We start from the raw sequence: 26,765 nt of genomic DNA on the forward strand, positions 1-26,765 counted from the left end.
ATGCTCACAATCATTGATAAATAAAGCCTTGCCGAAATAATGATCTGTTAAAATTTGAATTTCTTTCTGTTGATGTCGACAAATCCCGATTATGGTGAAGATATTTCATCTATTTCTCAATGTTGTGTGCGTGTTATGTATAGTTTATTGTGTTACGCGAATAAACGGTTCTACGGTATAAACAAATAGTTCGAATAGACCCATTGTACGGAATTCGCATTTTTAAATTAAGATACTAAAATTAGTGGTTTTGTTAAAGGCGGTTCAGAAAATTAGTTCTTCAGCAGTTAGGTAAGTACTACCTAGGTATTCTAAACGTATAAAGAGAGTACATCTACTTATGAGTGAAAAATATCTAGGTTGAGCAGATAATGATAAACCTAAACAAGGCGAAAAGTAGTTTTAAACCTTGAAACGCATGATTGGTGCTCATCATTTCCAGCATGGGGTTTGGAAGTAAATTTCGTGTTTTTCTTCATCTGCGTGGGTCGACTCGTCAATAATCAATACCCAATTATTCCTCAATTTGTTTGTCATGTGTACCAATACCCTTTGTATTCATTAAATTTTTAATACACGTGAGCAGTTTGTACAAAGCCCTGAAATGTCAAGCAATTATAGATTCACAAAACACACGTTATTCAGAGTTGATGCCACGACGATCGTCGTCGAACGATTACAATGTATTTATGCCGAATCTTCGCAGTCGACGCGCAGTCGAATTCCGCAACAAGGATCCATCCGAACGAGAGGAGTGTACACACTGGAGTATAGTATATGTCACACTACAGTATTGTTGGTAGCAGTGGTGAGTAATTTTCAAACAGGGGTTGTGGTAGGATCAGAGTAAGAGTTTTAAAGAGAGAGAGACAGAGTAGTGAGGCTGATTTACCCTGAGAGCCGGGCCGCCGGGGGAGCTCGCACCAATAGTAGATCGCGGTGCCGTCCGGAGTGACGCGGTGCGGAGGCAGGGGGTTCCCCGAGGCCAGACTGCCCGAGTAGGCCCTGCGCCTGCGCCGTCTCGGTAAGGTGGCGCTGCGCTCGGGTCCATTCCTCGTTGGCGTCGCGTTCGCGTTATCGTCCTTGCAGTCGTTCTCCTCGCTCGTCGTAGTCGTCGTCGTTGTAGGCGGTGGTTCGGGTTCGAGGATATGGTGTCCGTTGCTCGTCTTCTCGTGGACGAGGCTTCGCGAGCGGCCGCGGCGTCGCTCGGCCGAACGCAAGTGATGCCTGTGAGGCTGAGGCTCGTTGTTCTCGCAGCAGTCGAGGGGCAGCTCTTCCTTGCCGTGGACGAGGATCGCTCCGGAGTCGAGTTTCTGGCGCACGTTGTCGTCGGTGGGAGGCGAGCCGCTCGGCAACAAGATCTCACTGCCCACTTCAATGGGTTGTTGAGGAGCTTGGTTCTGGTCGACGGCTCCGTTCTGCCGCTCGTCCTCGTCCAGGGAGATCTGGCTCTTGACGAGGCCTGCTGCTACGGACAGCGCGATGTGGGATTAGCCTGGTCGAGGCTCGTTTCTCTTTTTTTCTCCGTTGCCTCGAGCTTCGTCGACTCTTTTGAACGGCGTTCGTGTGCCTTCTCAAAGTACGTCGGTCCCTTTGCGAGACTTGCACTGCCCCGGGGAGGCTTCGCTGTGCCTGGGAGGATCTCGGAAACTTGCGCGCAGCGTTTCTCAAAGGGGAAAATTGTTCAAAACGCTTTTCAGGAAAGGAGAGGGTGCACTGTCCCGAACCGGTATAAGACTATAGAGGTAGCTTTTATAATTGAATTTAATCAAAATGGAAGCTAAGCAAATCCCTTGACACTTAAAAATAACAAGAGTGAATTATATTATGCTCATAGCGAGTAGCGGCGAGTTACTCCAAGAAAAAACTTTCAATAAAAACATCAACCCATTACGCAGCTGAAGCTCAATTAGTCTAAATGCCAACTGTCACAGATCCTTACAGAAGTATAGAAAGCTATGTTACCAGTATAAATAAAAACAATTTTCGTAAAAAATCTAGCCATAATTAGTCGCAGAAGCGCTAGCCGTTTAATACACAACTTATCGATTCAGCCAGTTCCGAGATACCCCGAGACACCAGCACCGTAATCGTCACCACGAGCTCAAGGAAACCCGCGAGTGTGTACGTATGCGCGTGTGTGTGTGTGTGTGTGTGAGTGTGCTCACCGCGCGGTGGGGCAGCCAATCGCTCCCTCGGCGGTCTGTGAAGCCCTGAGCTCCTGACCGAGCGGCCCAGCAGCGGAGACCTTCCGGCAGAGAGACGCGCGAGCCTCGAACTTCTGCGCGCGGCAGCCGGCGAGGACTGGGCCGATCTGGGCTGCATCGTCGCCCGCTGGCAACGACTGCCCTCCTGGCCACTGACCTCGTCATTGTCCTCCTGATCGGCTTCGTCGCCTGCATACACGTCGCGCGAGAACAGCACAAAGCAAACACATTCTCTGATGGTATAGGTATACTGGCTTCGCTTATCGTGTACGTAGGTCTACTTCAACGAGGCTTGGCGGTCGATGTTCTTTTTTACGCTAGGAATATTATACAGGGTTCGTTATATCGCCTTAATTGGACTGGTCTGATCAGCAGGAAAAATGTCGACACCAGATTACAGGGAGCAGTGAAATACGTGTAATCGACGAGCGATATCTACTGTGATCTGAATTGTTTTCGGTGCTGCGCAGTCAGTTTCGGCAGTATATACTCGGAGAGTCTCTCCACTATGACAGGGATTAGCTATGGCGATTGATCAGATTTATTCGAGAGATGATTTGTCGCTTTGTTCGTGTACGGGTTGGCGGTTGCGACTGTCGAGGCAGTCTTTATTCGTGATGTTATCGTATTGATGTGTGCAGAATGCGTTCGAGCGTGTTTGAGAATGATGATCTGTCTGCATCGTTTTGGGTGTTTTTTTTTACTACTTTATACGATGCATGATATCGTTTCGAAATCTTCTCGATATAACGCAGTTATTTCAAGCGGTTATTTAATTTAGCTCAATCAAACGCTCCTTTCGAGTATTTGCATTATTATGATACATTTTCACAGTAAAACATGCATGAAACGGTTTCAAATAATCAATACAGCGTAGACTAATCTACGGATTATATTAATATGTCACATATCTCGTAACTATTTTATCTTTTTGTAACCCATCCTTTTCAGTGTTCTTTTTTTTTTAGGGAACCAATTTAATTCTACACGTGCGGTTGTATCCAAGAACGTCAATGCTTTACAGCCATGAGTATACAACGACACGTAAAAAATTTCGAAAAATCCAGTGAAAGTTTGCCCAAAAGAATAGTGAGGAGTACAGGAAACAGATAAATAGTTCGTCATGCACAAGAGATAAAAAATATCGAGAAAATGATCAGAAACTATTTGTAGAGTGAAGTATAGAATTGTGAGAAAAGACAAAAGTGCTAGAATTAATTCATCGAGCCATGAAACTTTCGAGTCGTGCACTACATGTATAGATAGAGATGTAAAGGCTAATGATCCATTGAATTTTTTCAAGTTTCAAAGGTATAACTAGTGATATATCTGCATCGATATATACATATAGATCACGCGAGAGTGATGTCAAATGCGAATATTTCATCGACACAATCGCTAACTTGTACAAAAATACTCTTTCTGTTCTAATCTTTGAACAGAAATGTAATTGCATCTATAACTTGAAGTAATTAGTGTAAGCGTAACGCGCGCCCGGGTTTCAGCGCTGGACGCGCCAAAATTACACACACCCAACCGGCAATCTTTCAATAATGTCGCAACGATTCCATTCCTTTCTCCCGTATAATGCTCGAAGCGCTTATCCCACCTGGTGCACAAGAAATACACGCTCAAAAAGTAAGCAGTGATTGATGTAATTGCAACGGCTCCGCGTTTCGTCGAAAAGAGCGAAATTACCCGTGTCTAAACCTCGCGGAGATTTTTCAGCGCAGCGTCCAGCACCGAAGCGAGCAGCGACTATCGCGAGACCGACTGGCGATTTTAAAGTCGACATTACCATCTCTCACGTCCCCGGCTTCGATTTCGCTGAGTCCGTTGGCCATGGAGTCGAGGCCCTCGTTCTCGGATCTGGCCTTGGTGGCGGCTCCGTCGGGTTTGGTGCGCCAGCCTCCGCGAACGAAGTTGTTTAGGTTGGCGCTCGGGTCCGAGAGCCTGCGTTGATGCCGGTACATGAACAGCTCCTCCGCGTCGTCCCACTCGGCGTCCCAGAGAGCGTCCGTAGCGCAGTAGCCCGGCTCCGAGGTCGGCGTTTCCGCGCCGGAGCCTTTCGGCTTTGTTACCGCCATCTCGGCGTGACCCTTGCCTGCCAGGATGATTTTCAAGTGTTAAGTATATGGTGATACTCGTTGGTTGAACGAAAGTCTTACCTTGGGGTCCTTTCATCCTCACGAACTCGACTCTCTGGGACGTCGCGCCCGAGAAGAGCCCGAAGGTCATTCGCTGCGCCACTTTTGTACTCAAGCTCGACTGGATCACGAAGGAGAAAAAACAAGCGTCAGTTACGTATCGTGGAGTTAAAATATAGGTAATTTAATGAGCTTACCCTGGCATCGTAGACTTTTTTGAGCGCGTCGTATCTAATGGAGCCGAGAAAGATGACCCCCTGAACCGTTCCCTCTCTGTCCGAGGCGACCAGTTCGACGCAGACCATCTCTCCGTCTCTGACTAGAATATCACAGAAAACCTCGTCGAAGTTGTCCACCATGAAGCAGATGTGCGGGTAGGTCATCTCCTCAAGGTCGCCCTTGGCATCCATCCGTCGACGACTCGGACTGGCGTAGACCTTCTGGGAGTGTCTCCGTAATACTTGCAATTCCTTGGGGCTGGTCCTTGTGCATATGGCCAGGGTGAGCGTGTAGTCGAACTGGTGCACGACGAGGTTCAGGTAGACCGTCTCCTCCCAGTCGATGTCCGGGTCGCCTATCGGCAGCTTCTTGCTGTCCTTGCGAAAGACGTCGACCTCCGTCTCGAACTTGGGCAGGTAGCGCGACGAGGTTTTCACGTGCTTCTTGCGCACGAAGAACAACAGGTCGTCGCCGTCTATCGTGTGCTCCGCCTGAAAGAGGAAGTGTCGCACGAACAGGTCCGTCCAGTAGGTCGTGCCCTGTAGCATCACGAAGCCCGAATCTGCGGAAGAAAATTATATGCTACGTGTCACTCGGAATGGAGATATTGATTTTTCATTTGGCAATGACATAGTATCTGCGGCTTGTAACATGCATGTTTCGTCAGTTCTATCGGGTTAACTATAGCGGCAATCGGACCAGCCCCTACGGAGCGAAATTAGGTTTCATCAAGTTGGAAATTTACTTTATGACTTTGAGATTACGCCGGCGTGAAATATGCATCGCGCTAGTTCAATTCGAGCACTAAGATAAAGCTCGTAAAGTGTAAGTTGCTATGAATAAAGTTGATGATTAAGTTTCAAAATCAGTTTATAAAATTTTCTACAATATCGATTAAGATAATTGAAAAATGCTGATATATAATGCTAGTATAGCATAGATAGTACTTTGCTTCGCAGCTTATCGATCAGTCTGTCTATCAACTCTCGAGGATCAGAAACCGACGTCGCTTTCGCGCACTTTGTTTACGTCGCTCTGATTGAAAACGTCGAAGGCGAAGGTAAATTAATCTCGGATGAAAACGTGTGCGCATAGGTATAATGGCACACAAGGAGCTGTGTGTATTACAACTCGAGGAGGCGAATTTGCGTGCAATAAAAGGGGTATTGACGTCGCTGGAAAATCTAGGCCAGCTCGAGATATCGCATTTTTCGCGCTTACACTCCTGGTGGTTGTTTAGCGTGCGAATGCAAAGATGAAGTGTCGGACGGATAATCGAAATCGATTTGCACCTGTGATCAGGATCGCGAGGCAAACTCGTTTCAATGAACTTTCTAATGTACTCTGTATATATTTAGACTTTCCGGGATGCTTTTTAAGAAGAAATATTATTATTATAAAAGTTCCTCAAGAGGAAGCAAGATATAACAATATCGAAGTGGGTATTGACGTATTTTAAGATTAATTTTATCTATAACGTGACGTCGGTCAGATAAAGATCCGTAGATCCATCGATACGGACACTTATTGAGTCGAGATTGTCTGCTCATTGAAAGGAGTGAATCACCGACGGGTGATGTATGCATCGAAAGCGATTAATATAGCGACGAATTCACAAACGGCTGACTAGACTCTGTTAGAGATAATAAGCTTTGCTGAGGTTTACGGGGGTTATAAAACCGGAGGCTGGAATAAATAATGCGAGTGTTCTTGAGCGATATGGCTCGCAGGGAGAGTGGGTCACTAGAGGAATTAAGATGAGGAATACACTCGTCGGTATTGCGTACGATACGGTAATTCGTATTAGTCTCAGCAGTTATTGAAGTTTTATGAATTCTGCTATGAATAGCAGCTTCGTCTTCTTCAATTTTAAAATTCACGAAGGCATCGTTGTTTATGAACTTTTTTGCGCTTCCGTTTTTTGTTGTTGTATGTACATGACTTATGTAAAAGATACGCGATCTCGGCAGTCTAATTGCTCATTAAGCGTTTTATCTCACCGGCGCTATTTACGTACTCACGCATTTGCGTCTTTAGGTAAATAAAGAAATTTTAAGAAAGAAAAACCAATGATATTTGCATTTTTATATTCAGCAAGTAGGTTCGTACTAAAGCCGCAGTCACGAATGCGTGTCATGATCATCGTTCATTTCAGTTATTGACCCCTCGCGGCTTGTACACACTGTCGCGGTGACTAAGAGGTAAACACATGATGCACAGCTCGCTGATAAAATGCTAAACTGCTCAAGTATACTCGCGTTTACTTTCCTTGTTTATTCTATTACAGGCTAAAATAAATCCCAGTAAAAAGTTACCACCATTTTCGTCGAAAAATTCGCAGATGATGCATCGCGCATTAAGTCTCGCCGCGATGACGTCATAAAGGTAAAACACGCTATATACACGTACACAGAGTTATGTCACACAATAGAGAGCCCGACGAGTGTCGCGCGGAAACGATCGATTTTATTTATCGCGAGTATAGGAAGGTATGCCCACAGCTATGCGCGATGAAAATTCCTCATCTCGACGACGCCTTTATCGAATTTATTAATCTCCATTTACTTTCCGCTCCGCCGAACAATCTTATCCCGTCTTATACGTCGGCAGGATATGTAATCCCCACGAGAAATTACTGCGTGGAATGAGAAAACAGAAGCGAACGCAAACAACGTAGGATGGAACTGATGTGGATAAGAGCTTACCATCTTTTAGAAGCTGGCGCATTTCCTTTGTTCGCTGGAAGTTGATTTCTTCGAGAAGCTGCTCGAGCATGGTTGGCGCTCGCCCGAGGCTCGCCGAGCTGCCCGCCAGCGTTGCCATTCTTCCTTACTTCTTCTCTCTTTCGCGCGATCAGATGTTGAATTATGGAAATCATAAGGTCCGGATCCGATGCTTCAGCAAGAACTCACGGGCTGCATTACACCTTGAGTTCGAAATTTCCGATCGGGCGTATCCTCGGGACGACACCGATGAACACCTCTCATAAGTACCTCTTCTGCAGCGCGCGAGCGTCGTGGTCTTCTGCTGCTCTGCAGACTAGGTACTCATCCTCGAGACGGAGCAGACGACGCCGTTGAGCGAAGTGACAACAATTGAGAAAACATTATACGGACGCTACGTGCGCGCGCGGGTGGCGGCAGCGGCGGCGTCGCTCGCGGATCGATCTGATGGCTCTGCGCCACTCTGTGGGCTCCGATATACTGCTGTGTACAGAAATAGAGGAGAGGGAGAGCCGCGCGACGGCGTCTGCTCGCCGGAGCTGGATATGAGTCAGGTTATGTCGATATTTTCGCGCCTGCGCGGCAAGCGGGACGGCGAATGCGCGGCGCGATGTTTGAAATGAAGCTTGAGATATGTAGATATGCTGGTTGGACGAAAAGTATTTTATTTTTTGCTCAAAATTAGTAATAACGGGGTTACAAAGTCTCATGACGTCCGACGACATCAGAGTATGCGAATAATTACACGAACAACGTGATTACAGTTTGTTACAATTATCATCCGGACTTGTCGAACAGCTTCGTTTCAGAGAAAAAAAAGTTCCGATAAGGGAATTCTTTCAAAGATACGGAGCTCATTCGATATTGTCCAAAGAAGCAATTCTAGGAATATGTTTTTCAGCGCATGCAAGTCAAAGTTATCTGAAGACCGGCAGCGACGGGTGATATGGCATGACCCGAAGCTGGCTCGTTAGTATTCCATATCGGTTCTGGACTGACTATAAATTATCCGCTGAGGAGCGCGTGTATTGTCTGACACTTTTTTTTTTAGAAATTTCTAGAGTTTTCTCTATGACATGCTGGATAGATGAATGAAATTTATGTGAGAAATTTTGCTAAATTATACCGAATAAATTATGAATAATTGAGATAAGTGTTTGCCTGAACCCAGTAATATATTTTCACGCTTAAGTAAAAATCGTGTCAAACGGAGTGAGGATGAAAATTGATGATTCACTCGGTATCTACTTGAATAGTACAGCAAACTTTCTCAACTCAACATATATTTTATGAATATAATAGATTTTAAAAGACTCGTTACAAATTTTTAACGTGTCTAACAAACTACAAACTGGAGATCAGAGATGGCTCAGGTAGCAGGCCCAAAAAGGCAGTTTCAGCTAAGCGGTCCACCGCTATATATTATGGATTCCCCTCGCAGATTGTGATAAGGGAATGGAAAACTATGCGCCACCTATCGTCACTGGCCAGAGATCGTAGAGCAGAAACCCTACAAGCGGTAGGGGAAGCGATTAATCGCTCACCGATTAGTTTCGCAAAACGATGTATGCATCAAATACGCTGCACTCGACCACCCACAAAGACAAACAGTCCTCGTTTTCAATCTCCATTTCAGTACACACTTCCAGCACCATCAATCATTCCACAACGCTCTCGTCGTCTTAAACGCATTCTCTAATCGCTCGCCATCAATTATCCGCACAAGCGCTCTCGGCAAAACTCGCGTGCGCGCATCCATCGCGAAATCTGTGTCAATAAGAGACCTGCACCGCACGGATTCCTCTATACGCACCGAACGCGCGCGTCTCTCAACTTTCCCGATCTGTAGCAAGCTTATACGCTCGCGGAGGGACGTGTTCGCGTCATCCGCGCGTGTATGTGCAGCGGTGCGGCAGTGTGTCGGCTGCCTCCTCTCCAGTCGAATATACGCGCCGCGGCCAGTCTCTTTCTCGCTTTCCATAAGAAAACGCCGAAAGCGCGAGCGCCGCGTGAGTCGTTTGCTAGCGCGCGTATCGAACGCTTTTGGAAAATCGCCGAGTGAGCGTGCGCACGGCGATCGGTACGGATCGATGGCCGATTTTCTTATGGGGTCATTGGGAAATTCGCGATAGTTTTCTGAGTGAAGAGTTGAGCTTTTCTCGTTCGTTTCGAGTTTTGATTGCTGAATTGGTGCGATTCTTTTCTGTTTGCTGCAGAGAGGTGAGTTTAATCATTTTAGTTATTTGAATCGCGAATTAAAAATTAAAAGTAAAAGCATAATATCGAATCGCTTTCTTCCGACGTAAAAACGCAAAAAGCCGATTCTCAAGCCGGATATCCGAATCACGAAGCGGATCGATAATACCTACGCGGATGCAACGCGCCGCGTACACGTAACCGGGATAATGACTTCATGCGCGCGTGCATCGATTGCTTTGGGTAATTAGCGCATTAACCAGAGGTTTCAGTGCCAGACTCTATCAGCTTTCATCGACTCGCTGCTGATGCATTATACACGCCCTCTGCGCTCATCGCTCTACTCTCGCTTTCATGCGTGCCAAGTGGATTTTTCATACACATTTTCCGCGTATTTATAACATGTCTTGCTGAGATTGCACCTCCGGTCTGACGCGCGTGAACGCGGATCATCGTCGGCTTTATCAATTTTAATTTTTAATCTTTAATCGGTTCGTTCGCGTCGCTCTTGCGATACTCTTGTCGCCGCTCATCTTTCGACATTTTCTATTACAATGCAAATTTTCAAGCGACCGCTTGATTGTCTGCTTTGAAAACCAAATTGCGCGCACTTGCATCCGATGGCACAAGTGCTATCGTCTCGAACTTTCATCCTGAAATGCATCGTGCAGACTGCGAAAAATGCAGGCGTGTACACGCAGAAACGTTTTATCAAGTAACCTTGGTCGCAACCGATTCCGTGCAGAATGTCAGAAAGGCGCTTGGGAACCGGATTAGCATATTCACACGAAGATACAACAGAGAGGCGTGATTCGAAATGATCGTTGTCGCACTTGACCCATCGCGCTGTGTCCGGTATTATGCCGTATGGCAATTAGCGTTGATAATTTTCAGCTGGACGTATTAGCTATCGAATGCTGATGAGGTAATGTTTACCGCAGTCCGACCTGATCAACGCGTTATTTCTGTATTATTAGAGCAGACGGCAATGAATATTAAGTGGCAGTGACGGAAGCCTCTTGTAGTCTGGTAAAATTAAATAGTGTTTTATGGAAAAAAGGATGCGCAAGGAGTAGACGGGAGATGCAACCTCAGAGTGATAATCTATCATTTCCGCCAGAAGGAGTATGATTGAAATATCGTTAAATGCATTATCGATAAATCAAATCATGTACAACTACTTGGATAATGGTTTAATAACGTTGAATTATGATGCGCCATTACGTAAAATTGTAGTTTCGTGATTTCTTTTACGACAAGTGCTCCAGAACGTGAACGTTAGTTATGAATAATGAAATACTGGAATACTCGAGTTTTACGCTTTTAACGCACGTTTTACCATGTGATTAACTCTACATTGTGCGAAAGTATCACAAGGTAACAACAGCGATGATTTCAAGTTTTTTTTCCCGGGACCTAGAGCACACAATGTCGACCAATTTTTTTTGGCGGTGAATCCAATCTTTTGTTTTTTTTTTCACGCACTCTGAGCTCTCACATAAACTGAGCACAATTATATATTAACTTCTGTCGAATTAAACGATGCGTTGGTAATTATACTTACGTCGTATCCCTTATGTAATGCGAATGACGCTGAATGAAAATAACGATTCATTTACAATGAAAGTCGATTACCGGCGCTCGAATATGTGCCAGCCGTAAAAGTGGAATTAATGAATTTCGCGCAGCTCCACCCATTAACGATACGAGCAACGCTTTTGAGTCGAGTCTTTAAGTGTCATTTCATATTGGTGTTATTTGTTTTCGTTGATAAAGTTACTTGACATTTTTTGTTTTAATTCTAACGGAAAACTCGACTGAGGCCGGTTTTTGATACTGATTTAACCGCGCGAATTTGCATAAATTTAAATATCTTTATTTTTCCTTGATGCAGGTAGCACACAAACAATGGAAAGCATTGTTTTGCCATTGCGTGACTGACATTATCAGCTTGAACGTAGCTCGAATCCAGTACACGACCTTCCGATTATTTTGATAATATTTACAAAAATAGAATAAAATATACTAGACGGGATAGTTATAGCTTGCAAAATTTAAGAAGCACTAAATTTTCACATACACAGGCATTCCCATGATATAACACGAGGTAACTATTTAGGAACCTAAAATGTTGCAAAATTCCGCATTCGAGCATAAATCAAATGGATTACCTTATTCGGAACGTTTGCCTTCCACAAAATTATTGCTCTGTACCAATAAACTGTTAGACGAATGAAACACTTATCGTGAGGCTGGACTCGAGCGGTTGAATTCGTATTCACGACAATTTATTCAGGCTGAGCTTCGTGTTTTTAATTGGTATTTCCCAGAGACTCTGTAAGCTTCTTACCAACTTTCATTCCACAGAGAGTGCGCCAAGCAAACAATTATCATCTCACATACGCGCAAAAACAATTTTTACGCGCCGCACATAAAGTTACAAAATTTTACGCTCATGCATAAATCAAAAGCATAACCCCGGTTCGTTCATTTGCGTTCCCATTTCATAAGCCCGTCGCGGCGGCGATGGAGCAAAAAAGATCCGATAAAACCAATCGTAGCTGAAACGTCGTCTCGGCAAAAAAGAAAACTCGCACGTAATCCCGTCTGCATAAGATTCAATGGCTCGCCCGGAGCGCGGCGTTAGCGCAGAGTCGCAGAACCAGAATCACGCATCCCATTGACGGTATTCCGTAGCAAATACACGTTCCAGTTTCGCCTACGTTTCTCGGAGGAGATCCGTTATAGCGCGCGCGGCCCCGTTCGGGCGAATTCGATTTGCGCGCGGGCAATTACGGCGCGGTTTTCGCGCTTTGCATTTTCCATTGGCGCGACGAAAGCGAAAAGGTCGTTGGCATCCCGTGTGTGTTTCGTTGTTACGCGCGCGGTCACGTGGGCTCGGCGAGCTATTTCCGCCGTATGTAAAGTTTCGCTTCAATGCAGCGAACTTTTCATTCGGAGTGAGTCGTGATACGTGAAGTGTAGGGTTTTGCTTGATTGTTGCGTCGGCTGATGGAGATTCGAGTTTAATTAGAGACCGAGTCACTGGCGCTTTTGTGTTTACTTTCATAATTCGGGAAAGTTCTTGATTGCAGAGTGGGCTGGGGACAATGGAGCATTAGCGCCGTCGAATATAATAAAACTCGTGGATCATACGAGCGATTTTGGAATAATTAGAGAGACGCAACGGAAGCTATTTTGATATTATCAAGCCTTTGTGGTGACATCACTGCAGCGTTGAGAAACCCTCGTCTGTCAAGATTAGTAACGACGCGATAGTTTTGGATCAGCTGCCTTATCGCGGCGACCTTACGTTTTAAAGCAGCGACGCGTGGTCGGAAGCTCTATCATTTTATACATTCATTCAACTTTCTATGTTTTTCATCAACGAGTAAATAACAATTCTCTTTTCGCAAAACGGCAATAAAATCCATCTGGAGCGTAAAAAAATCCGCCACTTGGATTTCACCACCATAACCCACATAGAAAATCAAACATAACGCAATCAGCTTATCTCCATTCTCAAACTGTCAAAAGTGCAACAGGAGGCGTTTCAAAATAAGAACACCTCAATAACACTTTCATTAATTAGTGTCTCGGCGAGCGCATTATCTCGCGGATCAACAAGACGCGCACTCTATGCCACACTGCTGCGCTCGTTTCAAGTCCAAAGTACATCCCGTTACAAAACGAGAGATATACACTCGCACGCGTCGTCGCGTCACGCCTGGCTAAAAGGACTGAGAAAAACACTTTTGCGCTTGCGAAATGTCGCTCTTTCGTGCGCAGGGAAGACGCACTGTGTATTATATACAATACATCGGTAGCGCATTTTTTCTGTCCCTGCGGTGCATAATTCATGCGTAAAGCGCGTCGGGAGGATAATTAACGAGCGCCGAGACGTAAATAGAGCGCGTTGGGATACCGAGCTCGCGTTAACGGACTTTCTTTGGTCGTTGGTGAGGTGATCCGCGTTTTTACGGTCGAGCGAGCGGTGCTTGATTTGCTGGTTCTTGTGATGATGTAGTGTGTAATGAGCAGAAGCTATGTATTCCGACGATGATCGACGATCGTTTTTTCGCATCGATCGTAAATCGCTCCGGGGGCAGTTAAATTATGATTGAAATCTCGCTCGCTCGTACAGGCCAATTTATGTGGAATAAAATTAAAATACATTCCCGACACAATAGCTTGAGGTACAGGTACTTTTTGCTTATTCTCAATTGCCGCTTTCCGCTGCGTACGGAACGAACGCACTGGTAACGCCTGCATAAGTAGATAGGCGTCGAGAACGGCCAGACATGTTTTTCTTCGTTATCCGTTGAAATCTCAGCGGCGCGTTATACGATTAAAAACGCATGAAAATGAATTCAATTTTTCTTTCCAAAGTGAAAGCCGTATAATTAATAACACAAAACCGCAGTGTGTGCCGTTTCGCGTCTTGACTTCCATAAATCAGTCAACACATGTGCATGAACGTTTGTTCGCAGTGAAGAGGCGATGCTGCGTCTGTTAATCGCCGCGTGGTTCGTCGCCACGGCTCAGGCGGGATGTCCGCTGAGCCCGACGTCCGATCAAACTTCCGCCAAGCGACTTCCCGGAGACGGCGGCTATCGGATACTCATCAGCGGGGACTACGATAAGTACATCCCGAACGCGGTCTACACCATCAGTCTTCAAGGTATCAATTATATCGGCGAATCAAATGGCTTTCACTAATATAGACGAGCTGTTAAATCTGGCTTTTTTCATTTTCAGGGCCGCATAATTACGAGTCGCGGTCCCAGGAATTCACGCGGTTCACGCTCTCGGTGGATTCGCAGCACGCCCCGTTCAATCCGGCGGCTCGCGTTGGTTTCTTCCAAATCTTCCCGGACTCCTTGACGGAGTTCAACGAGGACTGCGTCAATACCGTGTCCGAGGTGTCGGATTATCCGAAATCGGAGGTAATCCATCTACTCGCATATGCAAATGCATAATCCGCGCCCAAACCCAACAACACTATACGTCATTCTCTATTTTGTACATTTATCCACACGATGAGTCAAAAGCTTCTGACCTAGAACCGTCATGTATAATAAGCGGATGCTCTTCGAGATAACGTTCGACAATGAAAACAGAAATCCAAAAGCGCTTTCACCGCTCGCATAACTGAACATCCGGTAAAAACCCACAGGTGCAGGTGATGTGGCGCGCGCCAGCCTCGGGCTCCGGCTGCGTCATCTTCACGGCGATGGTGATGGAGGAGCCGAATCGTTGGTTCGCCGAAGACGGACAGCTCAGCCGGACCTTCTGCGAGATGAGCCCCAAGGAGACCGAGAGACTCGACGAGCTGCGCTGCTGCGCCTGCGACGAGGCCAGGTACAAGGTGAGCTCTTGTTTTTTCGGCTCTTTGTCTTTTTTACGGGCGGCTGCCAGTGTCAACAGTCGCATGCGCGCATAATGCGTTTTCTCAGAAAGGAGGATGCGGCTTTGGCGGATTGCGAAACGCTGGCGTCGGTTTTGTTTGGCTGCGGTTTCGTTCTTTTAGTGCTCGCTCTTGTGGGCTCGTCGTTCATTCGCGTAATGTATTCGCTCCTTGACGAAAGCCCGACGTTTGTCCGGTGCGATGAAATGTTCCGTAATGCGATTGCATTAATGCACGTATCGATCAACGCAGATCGTCATGGAGGGCATCTGGTCGAACGCGACGCATCCGAAGAACTTCCCGGACTCGGCGTGGCTGACGCACTTCAGCGACGTAGTGGGCGCCTCGCACGAGACGAATTTCTCATTCTGGGGCCGCGAGCACATAGCCACCGACGGCTTCCGACAGCTCGCCGAGTGGGGCTCGGCTTCCGGCCTCGAGGCCGAGCTGCGGACCAAGGCCAAATACCTCCGGACCTACATCAAGTTGCCCGGACTCTGGTATCCCCACGTCAACAGCAACACCTCCGGCAACTTCAAGTAATTATTCGATAAGCGCTTCGCAGAAGCAAAGCAGTCGTATTTATGACAAATTTCACTGGACAGAGTCGACCGCAAGCACCCGCTGCTCTCGGTGGCCTCGATGTTGGGTCCGTCCCCGGACTGGGTCGTGGGCGTGAGTAAACTGAACCTCTGCCAGCGCGACTGCACCTGGATCAAGGGCATGACCATCGACCTGTATCCTTGGGACGCTGGCACTGACAACGGCATCAGCTACATGTCACCCAACTCGGAGACGCGTCCGCGCGAGCGCATGAAGCCCATCACCACCATGTACCCCGAGGATCCGCGCTCGCCGTTCTACGACCCCAGCGGCAAGCCGATGCTGCCCCTGGCGAGACTCTACATCGACCGAGAGGAGATCAAGAAGAAGAGCTGCGACGAGAGGGACCTGGAGGATCAGGTGGCCGAGTTCAACGTCCCGGAGAACACCGGCGATACGGAGAGACGTGAGTTTTTGCCGGGACTTGGACGATAGTGTTTTATTGGTGTTGGAGTATCGATATAGGGACTCACGTGCTCGTAGAGAGTACGACAGTATTATCATGTAGCTTTAGTGAAAACGAGGATGTATTATAGTAGCAGTATCGTTGTAGTTCTCGGTACCAAGTTGTACAATGGAATTGGAGTAAGTAATAAAAAACGTTACGCCGTGTGCGGCTAATTGAATCGTACCACGCACGTTCTCCTATAATTATATTCAAGTCTTGGAACTGAACGTCGCTTTCTATAGAATTAAACTGCGATGTATTACAAAATCGCTTGCATTCGACTAAGAAAAAACACTCTGCTGATAACTTTCAATTAACAAAAATTAAGCACGATATCGCGAGCATCGAAGCGACGAAAGACCCACTAATTCGTTTCTTTCGTGAAAAAAAAACTAGCCGAGTGCATGACCACGGAATATTCAGACTGGACGGCCTGCTCGGTGACTTGCGGCAAGGGTCTGCGTATGCGCACCAGGGCCTACAGAATTCCGGAAAAGGCAGCGATGATGGGCTGCAGCCGACAGCTCGTGTCCAAGGAGATGTGCCTCGCGCCCGCCGGCGAATGCTCGTGAGTATGCGCTAATGGGTTTAGCTCGTATCACGCGAGAGCGGTATGAGCTCTCCCTCGGAAGTTGCATGATCAAAGTAGATGATTATAAATCTCGAAGTGACGAGGCTGTTTTTTTTTTAATCAACCAAGGTGTCGAGTGGACTAATTAAATTTCGTTCTGGTATGTGGTCTTCTGATACGAGCATCGATTTCAGAGGCGGATTCAGTCCAGCAGCATCGGACGACGACAGCCCCTTCCCGGGACTGGACAACGCCGAGTGCGAGACGAGCGACTGGACCGACTGGTCGGAGTGCAGTTCGTCCTGTGGAGTAGGATTCAAGACACGCTGGCGAAGACTTCGCGACCCCAGCAAACGCAAAAAGTGCTTCCACGTGAGCCTCATAGAAAAGGAGAAGTGCATGCAGCCTCCCTGCGCACCTGGTACCGAGGAGAAACAGGACGAAATTTGCAAGGTGGGGTTTCAATCCCAGCAGATATTTTTAATGAACGAAATGAGGCTCTTCTATTTCAATGCTCGAAAAATCGTAGGTGACGGACTGGTCGGACTGGTCGCCGTGCAGCGCTACGTGTGGCACAGGAGTTAAGACGCGCACTAGGCTCTTGCTGGTGCTACCGGAACTGCAGACGGAATGTGCGAGAAAGGTCCAGCTTCGCCAGCAGCGACCCTGTCTCGACCAAGCGGATTGTACCTTCGACGTGGCTACTGCCAAGGGTGAGATCGATAAAATGGGAATGTGGTAATCTTGATTTTTCATTTTTTTTATAAAATATAACGTGTACATTCGCAGCGATCTGCATGGAAAAGCCGGAAAAGGGACCCTGCCGCGGTTACTTCGAGCGTTGGGTCTTCAATCCGGAGAAGCGCACTTGCGTGCCGTTCATCTACGGAGGATGCCGTGGTAACAGGAACAATTTCCGCACGTCTGCAGAGTGCTCCAAGACCTGCGACGTCGTTAGGGAAACTCTCGGAGATGGACAGCCTCCGAGTCAATCGCTGGACCCGCTGCCGCCGCGTCACTCGACCAACGATCGTCTGAGCGCATTGGCTGCATCTGATCAACCCGCGAGATCTCTGGCTCCCGTTGACTGTGTCGTGTCCGACTGGTCCCCTTGGACAGCCTGCAGCGTGACCTGCGGTACCGGTCGGGTTACCAGCAGTAGATACATCACGGTAAGTTTTTAATTGCTGGATTCTGGGGAAAATACTCGCGGGTGTATGGTGACTTTGAATATATATTGTTCTGCAGAGGCAACCAGCCAATGGAGGAAAACCATGCCCAAAACGTCTGCAGAGACGTGCTCGGTGTCAACTAGCACCTTGTGATGATTACTGAGCTGCCATATTAAGAAAAGCAAATTGAAATCAGGGGTTTTCTACTCGATTTTATAGCAACGTACGAGAACAAAAATCAATGAATTCAATCATAAAAATGAAAAACATTTTTTTTTAAATTTTCATTAAAAGTAAGAAAATAAAAATCAACTTAGTTAAAGGTACTTACTTACGGTAAGAAACGATCGACCTTTACATTAGGCAAAGGGACATGAACCAAATAAGCGTAAGTCTAATTTAAAAATAAAGATAAGTTTGTATTTATAATCTTAATAAGTACGTTTTTTATAATTATAAAACATACAAGATGAGCATTTTTTAATTATATAATATGATGTATGACAGGCAGAAAATAAACTTGAGTATCAGAATATACGGGGCTTTATTAATGGTCATTTTTTTTACCAACAATCTTTCGTCGCTAAAAGTTCCGTTCGTTCAATGTTTCATCTAAAGTGTCGATTTCCATTTTCGTATGTAAGTGTAAGTACGTGTAAGAGACATCAGTGTGTAATGAGAAAGCGCAACTTTCCAACGTCGTCATTTCACATTAACTCCAGTTCCTCTCGACTGTCGATCCCGTATTCTCTGGCGATAAATTAATTATACATCTTTCACGCTCGCATGGAAGATTGTAGTGTTATGTGTACAAATTGCGCACGTAAATATACTTTACAATGAATCGTAAAACGGCGAAATTCAAACTCTCGTCGGCACAGCGACCGAGAGTTTTGCATCTCTCTACACTGCCTTTGGCGCCCAAAATCGCGATCAACACGAATTTATCTATATATCCCTCATTCTTATAACACAATCGTATCTGCAGAAGTTCAGTTAATCGACGATAAACATCTCCTTTCGTCGTTCTTACAATTATACGCTAAACGCAAACACTTGAAAGACGTGAAAACCGAGGAAGTTTTGGATTTCGTTATAAAAATGTGCAGACGGGCTTAAAAAAGTGTTCATCCTCTCTCATCGACACGAAATCGTTACAGCGGAAAATAATGTAAATGGTGCGCACGGTATGTAGTTGCTCACGTCTTTCGTGAGTTGTATGTAGCCTTAAATGTACATACGCAAGGAATAAAGCTAAAATTAAACGTAAGTAAATGTCTTTTCAGAGAGAAAATAAATAATACGTTCTATACTTTTGCTCGCAAGACGTTTCACGTCCGACGGTTTCCACTTTCGCAACGTCGATCGAGGACCTTCTTTTCTCTTTTGTACAATCGTTCAAGCAGAGGTTCTGCATCAGACTGATGATTGTAGACGGCCCATTCAACTTTTCTCGCGCAACTTAAACCGGTATCTATACTCTTAACCGTCGATGTATTCACATGGTTGAATAAAGCTGATGTTTCATAAATCAATAGTAATCTCTCATTTTTACTTCGCTTTTGGTAGTAGGCTGACAATCAGACTAGAAAATTTGACTGGTCGTCTACAATGTCACCCTCAACTTTGTAATCTCATACAAACAGCTAAATCTCGCGCCTCAATAATATACGAGACACGTACGGCATTATTTTAACCCATAACTATTTATCACTTTTACTCATTCGTATGCAATAATTACATGTATAATATCTACGAGTTATACGAAGCCATCTCTTTCTTTCTAAGGCGATGTCTCGTGCCGCTGGAAAAATGTCTCATCCACGAGTACAGTCGAGGAGTGAATTTTTCCCGCGACAAAGACATCGCTTGAACATATTTATATATAAGTCGAAACACTCGGGTTTCCTTCTCTCTCTCTTATTTTGGTCATCATATATAGTGTTCTTCTCGATAAACTTAATCTTTGTCTTCGTATTATACTTAACACGAATAAGAGTTTCTCCGCCTGTCGTTCTTCTTCGTTTAATCATCGACAAATTTAATCAGTTTAATTTAGTATTACACGAGATCGAACTATAGAAATGCTCTCGAAAGCCATTAAAAACGTAATAAAAGTGTGTGACACGTTAATTCGGATGTTACGATCGATAGCTACGACTTGTAACGATTATTCGTAGACAAAGTTTATTCCTTACTTAAAACTGCAAAAAGTATGATTTTTTTTTCATATTTTGTAAATTTATTTCCCTTTTTTCTCTTATTCTTTTTGTATTTGTTTCATCTTGAAAAATTGGGTCAATTTCCCTTCTCAATATGAGATATGAAAGTCTTGAGCTACATCGGTATACAAAGGAAAAGTTCTTGGTGCACAATATGACTAGACACGTTTTTTTTTATTAAAAAATATCATTGAAAAGAAAAACGATAATTCTACGCAACGCAGAATTCATGTACAACTTTTATATCACAATAATGTCTATTACTTTTCCCGACGACACGTTAATCAGTTACATTCTTTTATGAATTTTAGTTTCAAGACTTGGAAAATTGACCGATGACTAGATATATATATTTTCTTTGGTTTTGACTTCATCCTTAAACGACGATATATCGACGACGTGAAATATGTATCTTTGATTCGAACAAACTAATTCTCGTTTAACTGCTTAACGTTAAGTTGGTTATATGCATTAATATTAGAATTACAACAGTACGTGGTATCGCCATAGTTCTTTCCGCCCTTGGTACGTCAACGGTCTATCATAGCTTATCAAAAAAATTCAAATTTTCCGGCTATCTGAAAACATGAATATACATCTACAATCACAAGTTTCGCGCAGAAATATAGGAGACCGTATTGCTTCTCGTATAGATCCCAGAAACTCATATTTATATTTGTCATCCATTACAATTTTTTTTCCAATAAGCCGTGCATACGAGGGTTGACATGTCAACAATGGTTGAGTTATATGCTGCCGCGCAGGCATAATATTTTTACGTTTTGACCCGTGGCACTTCCAGTTTGGCAGTAGTGGCGGTGTACTTACAAATTTAGTCGATTATTTTTCGTTATTTGCTTCATCGTCGGCTTACACTTGTGCGCGATTCTTGATTTCGAGGAGCCGCGAAAGTGATTTCTCGCGATGTCTTCACAATTCTCCAACAATCAAATATAACGATCGTTAAAAATTCACAATTTTTTTTGTCAAATGTAACAATGAACTCGAATTGCCAATACACCAATGGCCACGGATGCGAAATCACTTTGGCGACTTCTCACGATGCTGCACCCAACAGTTTCTGAACGGAGGAGATTACTCTGTACAAAGAGGATATGTAACTAAACTGAACCATGCTCAAGTATGGGATCGCCGGAAAAAAAAATCTATCGGTATAAGATTATTCTCGCATGCAAGAACCTCCATCGGTAAAAAAAAGGGGATCGGTAAAACACGCGCGCGAGTCGTCGACAAAAATCGCGGTAAAAATTTCGACATTCCTCCCGAATCCTCGAGCTATGTGATAAATGTCAGGCCGAAGACAAGGCATCATTGTGCGTAGTGTTGTTGGCTCGATTCGACGATAGTCAACAGAGCGAGACGAAGTATCAGCGGAAGAAGAAGAAGAAGAAGTATTGGGAGAAGTAATGGAAGAATGTGATGGGATCACTGCTGCTGCTCAGAGCCAACCGGTCGAGGCTGTGCCGTCGTGTCCGCTAATGGGCTCGATACCAGGTGGTAGCTTCTGCTGCTGTTGCTGTTGCTGCTGCTGTTGGCCAGCCGATCCGTTGCGCTTGACCGCCGTGACGATGGCGGTGCTGGCGCTCAGGACGCTTTCCTCGGTGGTGGAGGGGGTCAGATCGACCGCTGAGCTGGTCATCGCCGCTACTGCCGCTGCCGACGCTGTCACGCCACCTGCAATACGTTTTCGTAGACTCTAGTGTGCCACGCGTCCGCGCGACTTTGGAGGCTCCGAATGACACATGCAGTCTCTCTAGGCACATCTCTCAATCTCTCGCTCTTGAGTATCCTGCGCAGGATTGACTCTGACACTCACAAAAATGTCACTCATTCCTCGTCGAATTGGGGGGAGTTTAAAGACAGAACGAGGGGTTCTAGACCTACAGTAGAGTCTCGCTAAGTTATACACACATGGTTAGTCTGTACACTGGTGGTGGTTATATTGTGTTGCGTTTATATAGGCTGGTTCTACAATAGATCGAGTTGTTAGTGTCGATGCTTGCTCTTGACATTGGTTCTAGCGAGGGATATGACAAAATGGATAACTGAAGATACGTCGTTTCCCTCACTGTATTTTTTCTGTCAAAGGACATATGTATCAAGCTTTAAAAGTTAGAGATATGGTAGCAAAACTATTGGGAAGCCAAATCAGAGGCCGTATTTTACATGCGCCGCAAGCTCGATATGATCCTCGTTAATGTCAGCGCCATTATTATTGTCTACGTATTCGTATGTATTTACAATGGCCAGTCTCTCTATTCTACATCATAACAGTCTATATCTAAAAGCCTACAGCTCAACAAAGGTATAAGCCAAAAAATAAGTATAAAGTATAGTCACGCAGAATTGAGAGAGAGAGAGAGAGAGAGAGAGAGAGAGAGAGAGAGAGAGAGAGAGAGAGAGAAAGAAAGAAAGATATTGAGAGACTCACTATTGCAGAAGCAGCCATTGTTAATCTCCTCCATGCAGAAAAAGCAGATTGTTATATCGCATATCGTACAGCGAGACGGATGCGGCGAGCACAACAAACGCAGGCGTACAATCGGCGACAGTTTCTCCGACGACAGCTCTTCCAAGTGATAATTTTGCTTTAACTTTTGTAAGTACGTATATAGCCAATTGAGCGCGTAGCCAGGGTCATCGCATGCCTCTCTCGGTCAAGCATATCTCTTGGTCGTATAATTTTGAGTCCGACGGTACGCAGTGGCGCGGACGCAGCCGCACGCGCGTTATTATACACGCTTCTTAGCAAGAGTCTACTGTATACGTTATCGCTAAACTCTTCCAGATCAGAGACGACGTCTATAGCGCGGAAGAAGAAGAAGAAGAAGTAGCGGAGGAGGAAGAAGAAGAAGAAGAAGACGAATTTCCTTGGTCCAAGTGAATTTTGAAGCGGAATTCGAGGCCCGAGATTTTTGTGAGTGTCGGCATTGTACGCACACCTCTCCTCTCTCTTACCCTTACAACACTTCGATCATAATTATGAGTCATTATATAATTTTTCATACGAATCTCCGAGTCGCAATAGCGACTTTAGCGCTTGGGTAAGCTCGGCTAACCTTGCTCCTTGGATCCGTTGTTGCTGCTGGGCGTGTCGTCGAGGCTGGGCTGCTGGCTCTGGGTGGTCTCGTGCCTGCGGGGCGGCGCGACGACCTGGTGGAGCGCGAGCTCGGGGCTGCGCGTGGGCACGCTGCTGGCGCGCTGCAGCTGCTTCTTGCTGACGCGCGAGACCAGGGCCGAGGCGATCGGCTGCATGACGCTCTCGAGGGTGCTCGAGGTGCAGGCGCTGTTGTTGCCGCTGGACATGGTCATGGCCGGGGTCGAGGCTCGCGAGGCCGAGAACTTTTTGCGCTTCCTGCGCAGGGCGGCCAGGGCTGGACCCAGCGCGTAGCTGAACACGTGGTGACTCTCGTGCTGGGCGGGCTGCGACGGAGCGGCTTGTTGCTGCTGCTGCTGCTGCTGCTGCTGATGATGATGATGATGCTGCTGATGCTGGTGGTGGTGCTGATGTTGCTGGTGGTGGTGGGAGGAATGCGGGTGGTGGCTCTGGTGGTGCGGGTGGTGGGGGTGCGAGTCTTGGGAGGGCACGTCTAGCGAGGACTTGGAGTCCGATGAGCCGTCCGAGCGAGACTCGCCGTCCTCCGAGGCCGGGGAGTAGACCGAGTCTTGCGAACGAGAGCGACCTAGGATGAGAAGTGGGAGGGTCAGATCGGTTGAGATCGGTCGGTTTTCTGGTTGGAATCGTGCTAGAATTGTTGCTTCTCAAGTTCTCAGTGAGTTAAAGCGAAGTGAACGTGATAAAGATAATAAAAGATATAAGCACAAAGTTACAGCACAATTGAAGCCACGTTCCCCCGGACTGAGGTCGAACGCATAACAGAGAAGAGACACACACCACTGCGATCCTCACCAATGAGTCTGGAAACCCGTCCAGCCTTGGCCGCCTCGATGAGCGTGCCCCATCTGCGCTTCCTCGAGCTGCCTCTCGAGTCTCTGGACTGGCGCTGACACGAGGCCAGCCCCGGCACGCTGTTGGTGCTCGTGTGGTGGGGGTTCCTCTTGGGCGTCGTCCCGGGCCTGAAGATGCCGCTCAGCGTGCTGCTGAAGATGTCGTGGGGATGGTGACCGGAAGTCTGGTGCTGGTGGTCGCGAAGACTGGCAGTGGCCTCGGCGACTGGGGGCAGGGGTCCGCTACCGCTCGGCTGGGGCCCGAGGGGCCCGTCCAGGCCTCCTAAGCCCTTCATCAGCCGACGCTCCTTCTGACGATTTTTCTTGCCGCCCACACCTACGGATAACTCTTTCACGCTACCGTCTACGGCATAGAGAAGAACAAGAACCCACAGGCGGACACTAAGCGTGCTGCTACTAAAAAAGGTAACTTAAAATTGTGTTTTTCGTGGTGGTCGTGCTGCTTTGCCAATAGAGTCGATTACTATTTTATGGGTCATCAGTGATTCAAAATCATTCGAAACTCTGCTGACAAAGGCACGCAAATAAAATAAACGTTCTACGCAGTATAGCGAACGTGCGAGTGTACTGGGAATTCTACAAGTGATCCACGATCGGAGGGTTCGTAATGAAGTACAATTTTTTTTTAATAATCCGCTGATTGTGGGTCGTTGTAGAATTCCTCATGTATGTCTGGAACCTTGTAGAAATTTGCTTTACGCTTGATTACGGGGAAAGAGTCATTTGTACACATCTCCAAAGGTTCCAGCATCATACATCTTATCAAACTACAGCTAGTGTAATTAAATTAAAGAACTTAATTTTTGAAAATACCTACACGTGCTCGAAACTACTTTTGATACTCTCAAATACACACACAGACACGAAATAATACACTCTACAACAAGGCTACTCAATTCGTCTAAAAACACACGAACTAGAATTGCTGCTGCTCCAAGAAAAGCAGAAGCATATCCGAGAGGAAGTTCAGAGGCTTCGCGCGCGAACCCCTTAATTAATCCCAACAAAGATTAATTTCACTTGTTACGCAAACTCTCGCGAGCGAGGGTTCAAGTTCCGCCGCGCGTCTTTGACGAGTGCGACGGCCTTTGTAGCTAATAATACAATTACCCGGCGGGAAATAACGCGCCGCGGATATCGCGTCATGCATATGGGTGTAATACTAATTCATGCGTTTTGTAGATATTTCTTTTCATCGATAACTACAATTTTTCTTACGGGTAACTAATTTAAAATTTTTGACAGAATTACGTCACTTATTATATCAGGATTCATATTAGTTTCAGGCAAATATATTGACTTTTATTACTAGATATCAATGGAATTCTGTCAAAACAAAACGATTATTTGTTGAAAGTCATGCATTTTTGCAATTTAGAAATGTAAAAAATGTAAAATAAATGCTGTATAGTGATGCATGCCAATCAGCAAATAATGGTTCAATTCTACTTCAGTCTTTCTTTATCATCATGGAAAGGCCACACTTGTGTCGCTCAATGAAAAAAAAAAAAAATTTGATTCTCAACGACTACGCGACAAACATATGCCCCCTCTCTATGACTCTACTGAATACAGCAATAATATCCAGAAAACGTATACGTAAAGTAAAAAACTTGTTCCACAAAAACTTGAGACAGAGAAGACAATATTGATGATAAAAGAGAGAAAGACTCGCGATCGAGGCTCTATGAGCTCCTCGAAAGAACGTTCTACTCTCACCGGTACCCGTTCCGGAGGTGTGCTCCGTTGCCATTCCCGACTTCTGCAGGATGTTGATGAGCTCGCAGCGGAACGCGCTGATGTCCTGCTTAATCTCGTTCACGTCGTCCTCTGTCACCCCCTCGTTCTCGGTCTTACGCTGCTCCACCGTCACGTAGCGACGCACCAGGTTCTTCATTATAGCCCGATACCGGTCGTCCCGTTCCGAGGCCTGTTTTACCTTTCTCTGCAAAACGAGCATACACGCGCTCTGGATAAGCGTACATCAATTTGGACGGAGCTGGGGTTATTTAGGGGGCTAGCTGTAATTTCATTACTTCAGCGAGGAATTTACGCTCCTCGCGCGTTATTAAAAAGTAGCTCTGCCGCTCGTAAATATCGCAGGCGCCTCTTATTGCGCGCGAGAGTTCAGTGGAAACGCCCGAACCTGGCCGGACTCGTTAAGCAACAAGCGACGATATACAGCTGAACGATATTCCACTCGATTGCAGCCGACGATAATTACGACCACGGAATCTCGCGTCTCTTAACGCGAACGAGCTTCGGGAATTTTTTTAATCAACCCGTTTCATTAAGCGACTTGATTGCAGCCCCATTTTCGGAAAGTTCGAGAGGAGGAGGAGCGGGATAACGAGGCTCTTACCCGTATGGTGCGCATGTGTTCCTTTTTGGCAGCGCGACTGTGGCCGCAGAGCTTTCGGTAGATCCACTGGGTGATGTACCAGATGCTTTTCGGCGTAGGGATGATGTTGAAGGGCGGCGGGACGGTGCCGCCCTCCTCGAAGTAGCTGATCCAGAGCTTGCTGCGCGCGAACTTCCACTCGATATCGGCTCGCTCCTTTTGTTAGTCGATCAGTCGTTAGTTTGAGATGCTTTTCTTTGATTTTTCGGCGAGACTGAGAACACTTACGGATATCAGCTGGTAGGAATGATTCATCATGGCGATGAGGAGGTTCAGAAGGACGACGATGTTGATGACGGAATACGTGCCGAACATCAGCATACCCCAGAACCTCGTGAACACTTTGATGCCGTCCAGTTCGAAGCTCTCGAGATCCACTAGGCCGAAAACCGCCCAGAAAAGCGTTTGCGTCGTTTCGAAGAGACTGTTTGGAGAATGATTCGGTGAGTCGTTGTTACG

At 46.1% G+C, this 26,765-nt stretch overlaps 4 protein-coding genes across 27 annotated transcripts in view; 2 read left to right on the top strand and 2 right to left on the bottom strand.

The window, feature by feature from the left end:
* LOC100120899 (facilitated trehalose transporter Tret1-like) overlaps positions 1–1,951 on the top strand; it is a 24,741-nt gene extending 22,790 nt beyond the window's left edge. Inside the window, exon 6 of the mRNA XM_031926283.2 lies at positions 1,838–1,951. Within this exon, the coding sequence (XP_031782143.1) occupies positions 1,838–1,918 (81 nt within the window). The 3' untranslated portion in view covers positions 1,919–1,951. The remainder of the gene's footprint in view (positions 1–1,837) is intronic.
* The window catches only part of LOC100120947 (uncharacterized protein KIAA0930 homolog), an 11,559-nt gene extending 2,351 nt beyond the window's left edge, over positions 1–9,208 (bottom strand). For 3 of the 8 annotated variants that reach the window (XM_031926281.2, XM_008205602.4, XM_016983891.3), the window contains exons 1-6: positions 7,279–7,948; positions 4,552–5,135; positions 4,376–4,475; positions 4,006–4,311; positions 2,169–2,396; positions 893–1,468 (exon numbers count right to left, since the gene is read on the bottom strand). In XM_031926281.2, the coding sequence (XP_031782141.1) occupies positions 893–1,468; positions 2,169–2,396; positions 4,006–4,311; positions 4,376–4,475; positions 4,552–5,135; positions 7,279–7,396 (1,912 nt within the window). In that variant the 5' untranslated portion in view covers positions 7,397–7,948. Of the gene's footprint in view, positions 1–892; positions 1,469–2,168; positions 2,397–4,005; positions 4,312–4,375; positions 4,476–4,551; positions 5,136–7,278 lie in introns of all 8 variants that reach the window. The other 5 variants (XM_032598108.1, XM_016983893.3, XM_032598107.1 and 2 more) reach the window with 3 other exon arrangements.
* LOC100120974 (cysteine-rich/KU venom protein) lies at positions 9,102–18,228 on the top strand. Of its 2 annotated transcripts, XM_008205491.4 has the most exons (11): positions 9,102–9,516; positions 13,983–14,173; positions 14,251–14,438; positions 14,669–14,860; positions 15,152–15,438; positions 15,505–15,908; positions 16,347–16,518; positions 16,716–16,974; positions 17,051–17,234; positions 17,311–17,693; positions 17,770–18,228. In XM_008205491.4, exons 2-11 carry the CDS (start codon positions 13,993–13,995, stop codon positions 17,854–17,856), a joined length of 2,337 nt encoding a protein of 778 aa, XP_008203713.1. In that variant the 5' UTR covers positions 9,102–9,516; positions 13,983–13,992; the 3' UTR covers positions 17,857–18,228. The 2 variants fall into 2 exon arrangements, with proteins under 2 accessions (XP_008203713.1, NP_001154998.1); NM_001161526.1 differs by lacking the exon at positions 9,102–9,516 and having other exon boundaries at positions 13,993–14,173; positions 17,770–18,227.
* Positions 18,219–26,765, bottom strand: part of LOC100120998 (TRPgamma cation channel) — a 106,034-nt gene continuing 97,487 nt past the window's right edge. For 7 of the 16 annotated variants that reach the window (XM_031926270.2, XM_032598106.1, XM_031926279.2 and 4 more), the window contains 6 exons: positions 26,535–26,730; positions 26,268–26,462; positions 25,625–25,850; positions 23,832–24,248; positions 22,996–23,619; positions 18,219–21,610 (listed from right to left, as the gene is read on the bottom strand). In XM_031926270.2, coding sequence (XP_031782130.1) covers positions 21,375–21,610; positions 22,996–23,619; positions 23,832–24,248; positions 25,625–25,850; positions 26,268–26,462; positions 26,535–26,730 — 1,894 coding nt within the window. In that variant the 3' untranslated portion in view covers positions 18,219–21,374. Of the gene's footprint in view, positions 22,905–22,995; positions 23,620–23,831; positions 24,249–25,624; positions 25,851–26,267; positions 26,463–26,534; positions 26,731–26,765 lie in introns of all 16 variants that reach the window. The other 9 variants (XM_031926278.2, XM_031926276.2, XM_031926277.2 and 6 more) reach the window with 7 other exon arrangements.

This window comes from Nasonia vitripennis, chromosome 3 (genome assembly GCF_009193385.2).
Source record: "Nasonia vitripennis strain AsymCx chromosome 3, Nvit_psr_1.1, whole genome shotgun sequence".
Lineage (NCBI taxonomy): Eukaryota > Metazoa > Arthropoda > Insecta > Hymenoptera > Pteromalidae > Nasonia > Nasonia vitripennis.